The 9,822-nt window shown below is 42.4% G+C and overlaps 1 protein-coding gene across 1 annotated transcript in view; it reads right to left on the minus strand.

Moving 5' to 3' along the window:
- Positions 1 to 5,718, minus strand: part of PWP1 (PWP1 homolog, endonuclein) — a 29,517-nt gene extending 23,799 nt beyond the window's left edge. The window contains exon 1 of the mRNA XM_036252798.1: positions 5,543 to 5,718. Within this exon, the coding sequence (XP_036108691.1) occupies positions 5,543 to 5,614 (72 nt within the window). The 5' untranslated portion in view covers positions 5,615 to 5,718. The remainder of the gene's footprint in view (positions 1 to 5,542) is intronic.
- Between the last annotated feature and the right edge of the window lie 4,104 nt (positions 5,719 to 9,822).

The following is a 9,822-nucleotide window of genomic DNA, read 5'->3' on the forward strand; positions in this document are numbered from 1 at the left end:
AAGCGAAATGGACAAATTTCTAGAAACACATAGCCTCCCAAAACTGAACTGTGAAGAGATAGAAAACTTGAACAGACCAATAACAACAGAAGAAATTGAAGATGTAATCAAGGCTCTCCCAGCAAACAAAAGCCCAGGCCCGGATGGCTTCATGGGGGAATTTTACTGAACATTCAAAGAAGAACTAATACCCATTCTCCTCAAACTATTTCAAAAAATTCAAGAAGAAGGAAGACTTCCAAACTCGTTTTATGAGGCCAGCATAATTCTAATTCCAAAACCAGAAAAAGACACTACAAAGAAAACTACAGACCAATATCCCTGATGAACATAGATGCCAAAATCCTAAACAATATACTAGCAAATCAAATCCAGCAATACATCAAAAAAATTGTTCACCATGACCAAGTGGGATTCATCCCAGGGATGCAAGATTGATACAATATTCGCAAATCAATAAATGTGATACACCACATAAACAAAATGAAAGATAAAAACCACACGATCATATCAATAGATGCTGAAAAAGCATGTGACAGAGTCCAGCACCCATTTCTGATAAAAACGCTCAGCAATGTGGGAATAGAGGGATCATATCTCGACATAATAAAGGCCATATATGAAAGATCTACAGCCAACATCATATTCAATGGGCAAAAACTAAAAGTATTTCACTTAAGAACAGGAACAATACAGGGATGCCCACTTTTGCCACTCTTACTTAACATAGTACTGGAAGTCTTAGCCACAGCAATCAGGCAGGAAGAAAAAATAAAAGGGATCCAAATGGGAAAGGAGGAAGTGAAACTGTCGTTATTTGCAGATGACATGATACTATACGTAGAAAACCCAAAGACTCCATCAAAAATTTACTAGACTTAGTAAATGAATATGGCAAAGTAGCAGGATACAAAATTAATGTCAAGAAATCGATGGCATTCTTATACACCAATGATGAACTCACAGAAAGAGAAACTGAGAAAAAAAAAAAACAATCCCATTTATCATCGCGACAAAAATATTAAGATACTTAGGAATAAATTTAACCAAAGAAATAAAGGACCTATTTGCAGAAAACTACAGGTCATTGAAAAAAGAAATAGAGGACAATATAAAAAAGTGGAAGCACATACCTTGTTCGTGGATTGGAAGAATTAACATCATTAAAATGTCCAAATTACCCAAAGCAATCTATAGATTCAATGCAATCCCCATCAAAATACCAATGGCATACTTCACAGAATTAGAACAAGTACTTCAAAAGTTCATATGGAACCAAAAAGACCTCGAATAGCCACAGAAATCTTGAAAAAAATGAACAAAGTTGGAGGGATCACATTACCAGATTTCAGGTTATACTACAAAGCCACTGTAATCAAAACAGCCCGGTACTGGCACAAGAACAGGCATATAGACCAGTGGAACAGAACAGAAAACCCAGAAATGGACCCAAGGCTATATGCTCAATTAATATTTGACAAAGGTGACAAGAGCATACAGTGGAGTAAAGACAGCCTCTTTAATAAATGGTGTTGGGAAAATTGGACAGCTACATGCAAAAAAATAAAACTAGAACATCAACTTATATCATACACAAGAATAAACTCAAAATGGATAAAAGACTCAAATGTGACTCATGAATCCATAAAAATCCTAGAAGAAACTGTAGGCAACAAAATTTCAGATATCATACACAGCAGAATTTTCACTGATACATCACCTAAGGCAACAGAAACAAAGGAGAAAATAAACACATGGGACTACATCAAACTCAAAAGCTTCTGCACAGCAAAAGATACAGTCATCAAAATGGAAAGGCAACTGACTGTATGGGAGAGCATAATTGCCAATGATATATCAGATAAGGGATTAATTTCCAATGTATAGAGAGTGCTCATACAACTCAACAAAAGGAAAACAAAGAACCCAATTAAAAAATGGGCAGAGGACTGAAAGAGACACCTCTTCAAACAGGACATACAAATGGCTAAGAGACCTATGAAGAAATGCTCAACATCACTAATCATCAGAGAGATGCAAATTAAAACAACAATGAGGTATCACCTCACATCTGTCAGAATGGCCACCATCAACAAATCATCAAACAACAAGTGTTGGTGAGGGTGTGGAGAAAAGGGGACTCTAATACACTGCTGGTGGGAATGCAGACTGGTGCAGCCACTATGAAAAACACTATGGTGTTACCTCAAAAAATTAAAAATTGAACTTCCATTTGACCCAGTGAACCCACTTCTAGGAATATACCCTAAGAAGCCTGAAACACCAATCAGAAAGAATATATGGCCCTGGCCAGTTTGGCTCAGCGGTTAGAACGTCAGCCTGTGGTCCACAGAGACCCAGGTTCTGTTCCCGCTAAGGGCATGTACCTTGGCTGCAGTTTGTCCCTGGCCCTGGTTGGGTTGTGCAGGTGGCGGCCACTTGATGTGTCCCTTTCACATCGATGTTTCTTTCTCTCTCTTCCTCTCTCTCCCTCCCGCTCTATCTGAATAAAAAATGGAAAAATGTCCTCGGGTGAGGATAAAAAAAAAAAAAAGCAATATATGTACCCCCATGTTCATAGCAGCACTATTTACAATAGCTAAGATCTGGAAACAGCCCAAATGTCCACCAGTAGATGAATGGATAAAAAAGCTGTGGTACATATACACAATGGAGTATATGCAGCTGTAAGAAAGAAAGATCTCTTATCCTTTGAAACAATATGGAGGGACCAGGAAAGTATTATCCTAAGCAAAACAAGCCAAACAGAGAAAGACTAGTATCATATGATCTCACTTATTTGTGGAATATAATGAACATAACAGTCTGAGGAATGGGGTAGTCCCAGAGATGTGGAAGTGGGGTACAGACTGACAATCCCCAGAAGAGGGGGTGGTGGGGGAGAGATAAACCACAGAACTTATATGCATATATGCAAACTAATGTAAAATACAACTTTGAGAGAAAGAATCAATCAGTCCAGACTCTAAATTAACATAATTGGAGTTTTCACAGGTCCTTATAATTAAGATCCCTTCCCACCTAAAGTTGTTTAAAAATCACCTTTAGCTCTCTTCAGTCTTTCCAAAAAGACTGACTTGTATAAACTGACTTCTATAGTAGCCCACCTCATTTTCTTCTAATCACTCTGACTCCTTCTTGGCCCCCTCTCTCCAGTTCCCCCTGCGGATATTCCTACACAAACCACTCTTGCCTGGGTCCTCTGCTCTTTTGCCTGTTATCACCAGCAAGTATTCACTCACCATGCTATAAGTTCCTTGCAAAGCTCATTCATTCTCAAGACTAAAACTATCACCCCTGAACTGATCACTCTACACTCTCCCTTCTCTAGCCCTAAACTCCAGTTTTACTTTCCCAATGGCCTATAACACTCTCCATTTGGATATCCTGTTCAAAACATAGTTCAGTGCTTAGCCCAAGGTAGGGATGCTGGATGACAGATGAATGAATGAATCATCCAGTTTATACCAAAATGCCTCCAGTAATGTGGAAATCCTCTTGAGGTGTGACACTCTATTGTTGGATAGCTCCAGAAATTAAAGATTTTTAATTTAATTAAGCAATACTTATTTTTCTAATTTCTCTTAATGGTCTGAGTTTTCCTTTCAGGTATGTTTGTAGAATAAATTCAATCTTTTCTTTCTATAAACTCTTCAAGCAATGGTTCCCAAACTTTTCTGCACATTAGAATCACGTGAGGAATCTTTTAATAATTTCAGGCTATACTCCAGACCAATTAAATCACAAGAGTAGGGAGCAGGGCACAGACATCAGTATTACAAGCTCCCCAAGTGACTACAATCTGTAGACATGGTTGGAAATTCCTGTCTTCAAGTATCTGAAAGGATATATGTCCCTTTTTAATAATAACTGTTAGTTCCCTCAACAATTTTTTTAAAGTTATTGATTTGAGAAAGAGAGAAAGTGCTAAACACTGATTTTTTTTTTTTTTTGGTTGTTGTTCCACTTAGTTGTGCATTCATTGGTTAATTCTTGTATGTGCCCTGACCAGAGATCAAACCTGCAACCTCAGAGTACGCTCAAACCAACTGAGCTACCTGTCCAGGGCTCCCTCAATAATTAAAAAAAAATGTTTTTCTTTATTGAGAGAGATAGAAACATCAATGAGAGAGAACATCAACTGGTGGCCTCCAGCATGCCCCCCACTGGGGTTTCGGCCCACAACCTGGGCATGTGCCCTGACTGGGAATCAAACTGGCAACTGGCAACCTCTTGGCCACACTGGCCAGGTTCCCTCAATAATTTTTAATGAGATAATTTCCTGTCCCTATTCTAAACATATGCACTGAGTGTCTACTGTGAGCCAAACACCAAAGAAACTGGTGAATAAAACAGTCTGTGTCCTGAGGAATTTACATCCATTGAGGCTACTCCAATCCCTCATTACTGTTAATTTCACGTCTCAACCACTTACATTTCTATCACTTTTCTTTTCTTTTTTATATCCTCACCCGAGGACATTTTTGCATTTATCTTCAGATAGAGCGGGAGGAAGACAGGGAGAGAGAGAGAGAGATAGAAACATCCATGTGAAAGAGACACATCCAATGATTGCAACCCATACGACCCCAACCAGGGTGGGGGACAAACCAACCGAGGTAGGTGCCCTTAGTGGAAACCTAATCGGAGACTCTGTGGTCCGGGGGCCACACTCGAACGGCTGAGCCAGACCGGCCAGGGCCATTTCTATCACTTTTCTAATCTCGGCCATCACTGGCCCAGTTACATTCAAATGAGGCCCCTAGCCCCACTTCTTTCATAACATTTATTCCCACTGACATATTATATATACAGGCAGGGAGTTTTTGTTTTGCCTATTCCAGGACCCTGAAAATGCCTGGCACACAGAAGGCACCTAGTAAGTACCTGCTGAATATCTTAAGTACTCCTCATCTTTGCTACAGACCCAGCCCCTAACTCCTGCAGGTTTTTCCTTCATGTGTCACCCACCTCTCATCCCCACTGCCACTTCAACGTCTCACTTGAATTACTGCAAGACATTCCTGACTTATCTCCCAGCCTCACGACATGCAGTCGCCACGCCAGCTTTTCTATACCATAGCTTTCATCCTGTTTACTCCTTCCGAAGGCCGAGCACAGGAGTGGAAAGCGGAGTTCACAGAGGTGCTCCTGATTCCCGTTACCCTGAAAACGCATCGGGGTGTGGCTGAAGCTGTGGTGTTGTCAAGAAGGCTTTTGCTGGGGGTGAGGGTTCTGACTCAGAGGAAAAACCTGCCCTCTTCCAGCCCAGGAGGTCCATGGGTGCGCGAATCTGGGGGTAGGGTTTACGGGGCGGGGGGGACCATGAGGGGGTGCAGTCCCAGGCTCCCCAGGTGTTCGGAGCCGCAGCCCTAATCACAACACTCAGGCCCAAACCGACTTCACCCCGCCCAGTCATAACAGCCAGACCAGGGCCGCGTGTCCCGGGTCTAGGTTCCCCAGCTAACCGAGGACGCTGCAAAGAGGTCGCTCCCACTACCTGTGAACGACCAGGCCTCACCTTGTCTGGCGTCTCTTTGGCCACGCCGCAGCGGACCCAGGCCACGCACGTCACCTGGCGGCTGCGGTTCATGGTCCTAGCCTCGGGGACGCTTCACGCTGACGCTCGCTTCCAGCCGGACTGGGACCCTCGCGGCCCTCTGGCTGCCACGCTCCGGGACAAGCCCTCGGACGCTGTTCCAGCGGAGCGCATGCGCAGGCACTGTTTCCGGCGCCGGCGTCCGCTTCTGACGTCATTCGAAGGCGCCGAGTGGGAAAGGGGTGGGCCCAAGGTTAGAAGCGGAAGCAGCCGAGCGAGGAATCCACGTGTGGTCGACTGGGCGGTTTTGGACCGACAGGAATGGGCTTTTCAGCACTGTGACGATGTCTACAAGCTTTGTGGAGGCAGCAGATAAAATCGGAACCTCAGTTGTCAGAGGCAAATTTCTACTCATATTTATTTTGCCCGCAGTTGCATAGACTTCAAGCTGATAAATGGTAGAGGTTTGTGAGGGTGTGTTGTTTTTAAAGCTTTCTCTCAATGTATTTGTCATTTCAAGAAGGTACTTCTGTCGCTGTATTTCATTACATTCTTGGATGTTACTTTTGCACCTTAAAACACTTAGCACCTATTATATAGGAAAATGTACAGTAGGGGTTAGCAGCAGCAAAGTGCTTGTAATGTGCAAGACACTGTTATAAGTGCCTCGTGTTTTTATAATTTTAATTTTTATCATTTCATTTTATTATTATTTTTTAATGTTTTTATTGATTTTTTTTAGAGAGAGAGGAAGGAAGAGAGAGAGAGAAACATGGGCTGCCTCCTGCACGCCCCGTACTGGGGATACAGCCACAACCCAGGCATGTGTCCTGACTGGAATCCAAGTGCAGCCTTTCAGAGCACAAGCATATTCCAACCAGCTGAGCCACACCGACCGGGGCTAAGTGCCTTATATTAACTGGGTTACTTCTTACCCGTGTGTGAGAAGTCTTATTCCCATTTTACACACGGTGACACATTAATTGCCTTTCTCAAGGTCACACAGTTAGTGAGTGTTGTAGCTAGGATATAAACCCAGGTACTGTTACTCCAGATGTTGGCTATAATCTGTGTTATGCTTATCAGCTAAAGTCAGAGTCATTTATGAGATATATACCAAAGAACTTATACGCATGGATGTGTAACTAATGGACATAGACAACAGTGCTTGGGGGGAGGGGAGAGGTGGGATGGGGAGGATGGTGTCTAGGGGGAAGAAAGGAGAAACAACTGTAACAAAAATAAATTAATAAAATTTGAAAAAAAAGTTAGAGTCATCTATTAAAAATATTAGTGGCATCCTAGAAAGATAATGGATTTTGATCTCTTTGTGTAACCCTGTCCAGGTCATTTGCCCTCTCTGAGTTCCATCTGCCTCTCCTACCTCTTGAGATAGGCAAGCAAAAACAGGAGAGTGGTTGCTATAGGGAAAGAGTGGTGGCAACACTATATTGGCAGGACATGATCTTTCCCAGTTGTATTGCCAAAGTGAGCTGTCCACCTGTGTGGTCAGTTTGTGGACATTTTTGCAACAAATTTGTCTTCACATAGAATATTTACTTGGTTCTCGAAACAACACTGATGAAACATGATCAAGAATTACCTCCTTAAACATGAGGAAGTTATAGGTCCCAGTGGTGAAAAGCCTTACTACCTGAAATCACACACAAAGGTAGGAACTGAGAACTACAACTAAACACCAACTTGCTACACAGCCTAATGCCCCTGACACAACCAGCCTAAAGAGCGAACATCTCAGGAGTGAATTGCTAATTTTTTGGTAAAGCAGACTATGTTTATTAGGGCCTCTTCTGGTGCTCTGTTTCTCTCAACTGATTTTGTGGTTTGTTTGCTTTTGGTCCATTTAGTACAGTGGTAGGGTAGATTGCATTTTTCAGAAATGGCTGCAACAAGATCTTTCTTCACACATGTTTTTCTACAATGTGATCTTGATACTTCCCCCTCAAAACAAGGAGTCTAGCCCTTGCCAGTTTGGCTCAGCGGTTAGAGCATTGGCCTGCGGTCGGGAGAGACCCGGGTTTGGTTCCCGCTAAGGGCGTGTACCTCAGTTGCACTTTGTCCCCGGCCCTGGTTGGTTGTGCGGGTGGCAGCCACTTGATGTGTCCCTTTCGCGTCGATGTTTCTCTCTCTCTCTCTCCCTCCCTCCCGCTCTATCTGAACAAAAAATGGAGAATGTCCTCGGTTGAGAATAAAAAAAACAAAACAAACGAGTCTAGTTCTACCCACCCCTCAACCTTGAATCTAGATAGGTTTATGACTAATTTGACCAATAGTATATGGCAGAAGTGACCCCCTCTCCCAATGTTAGGTCATAAATGGGATGCAGGTTTTACCCCCCCTTTTTTCTTATACATTCATATTTGGACCTCTGAGTTGCTATATAAAAAGTTGGACTACCCTGAGGCCACTATGCTATGAGGAAGCCATACCATGTGGAGGGGCCCTGTGTGGGTGCTCCAGTAGACAATCCTAGATTTTGAGTCAACCCAGACTTGTATGTGAACGTGCCTTCAGATGATTTCAGCACCCTGACACTGATTCATGCCAGCCTTCGAGTTTTCCCGAGGCCCACACACCATGGAACAGATGAACCATCCCCACTGTGCTCTGCCCAAAGTTCTGACCCCCAGAATCTGTGAGTTTAGTTAAGTGGTTGTTTCAAACCATTAAGTTTTTTATCCTTCCATAATTTTTTAGTATTGAAAAATATACATAACATAAAATTTACCATTTTAGTCATTTTTAAGTGTATATAATTCAATGGTATTAAGTACCAAACCACTAAGTTTTGAGGGTTTTTTTTTTAGTAGTATATATATTTTTATTAATTTTTTTTTTTAAGAGAAGAGAAAGGGAGAGAGAGATAGAAACATCCATGTGAGAGAGAAACAGGGATTGGCTGCCTCATGCACGCCCCATCCTGGGGATCAGCCTGCAACCCCAGGGCGTGTGTCTTGACAGGAATCAAACTGAATCAGTCCGTGGAGTGATGCTCAATCCACTGAGCCACACAGGCTGGGCTTGAGGTCATTTTTGTATGCAGTAATAATAAATGGAACAGGCAAGAACCCATGCTATATTTAGAATAGAGCACATAAGCTGATTTATTGGTAGAGGCTAATTTATTAGCATCTGGATGGGCTTAGCAGGTGTGTGCACCTGGTATACGGGAGTGGGCTCGAGTTTGAGAATTTGCCTCTGGATCTGTCCCCTCTTGAGCTGCTCTCTAATGAGCCAGCTGCTGTTTTATGATGGTGCCTATGATACATATTTGTTAAATGGATGAATAAATTAAATAATAGAAGGTGGAATAGGACTCTGGTTATTTAGGACCTGCTAAATTTACATTCTTTTACTGGGCTTATATCTGACATTCTGCCACTTCAGCCCAACCTGTGAATTCCCTTTAAAAAATGAAAAATCCAACTGCAGTTGACATTGTTATTTCCTTATAACAAGAATGGAAAGAGATTGAGTTTTAATTCCATTTCTAAGCCTGATTCTTGGGAACACTGATGAGCATATTTGACTCAGAAAAGTGCCTTTGCCAGAGGCCAGAAAAAGTGTACTTGGTAACATGTTAGCTATTCTTAGAGCTAAAGGTCCCAGAGGATTGGACCCAGGTCCATGCCCGGCTCTTGTTACACCCTTTATCTCAGTGCTGCATATAATTAGGCTCATACGCATTTTTTCTGAGTAGTCTTGAGCACTGGGAAGGAAGTGAAGCCTGTGATACCCCCATCCCTCATTATACTCTGTTTCTTTCCCCTCCTCCAGGTGGCCCTATATGGTTAGCGGATAAGGCCTTGAAGGAATAATAATAGCTACTAGTTACCAAGAGCTAGAGACCACAGATTTTACAGTGATAAAAATCAGGTGTCCTCAGATGAAACTTCACTTTTCTAGAACTGAACTTCATTTCCATTTTCATGAGAACAGGAACCAAAAGGGTTTTGTTACCACAGCAGAGCCAACAACCTAGCACGGTGCCTAGCACAGTAAATGCCAATAAATATTTGTTGTATAAGTGAGTGATATCAGAATTCTAAAGTGAAGTCCAGAGACACGAAGCAGTGAGCCCAGCGTCAAACAGTAAAGAGCAAAGTGTTGTCTGAGTCCTTGCACAGAACCCTTTCCCCTGTGGCACGGTTTTCAGGTGGGTCCATTCATTCGTTTCCGTCAGCGCTCCTTTGGGTGCAGTTGACAGACAACCCAACTCTAACTGCTTTAGGTAAAATTAG

The sequence above is a fragment of the Molossus molossus genome, unplaced genomic scaffold (genome assembly GCF_014108415.1).
Source record: "Molossus molossus isolate mMolMol1 unplaced genomic scaffold, mMolMol1.p scaffold_m16_p_10, whole genome shotgun sequence".
NCBI classification, from domain to species: domain Eukaryota; kingdom Metazoa; phylum Chordata; class Mammalia; order Chiroptera; family Molossidae; genus Molossus; species Molossus molossus.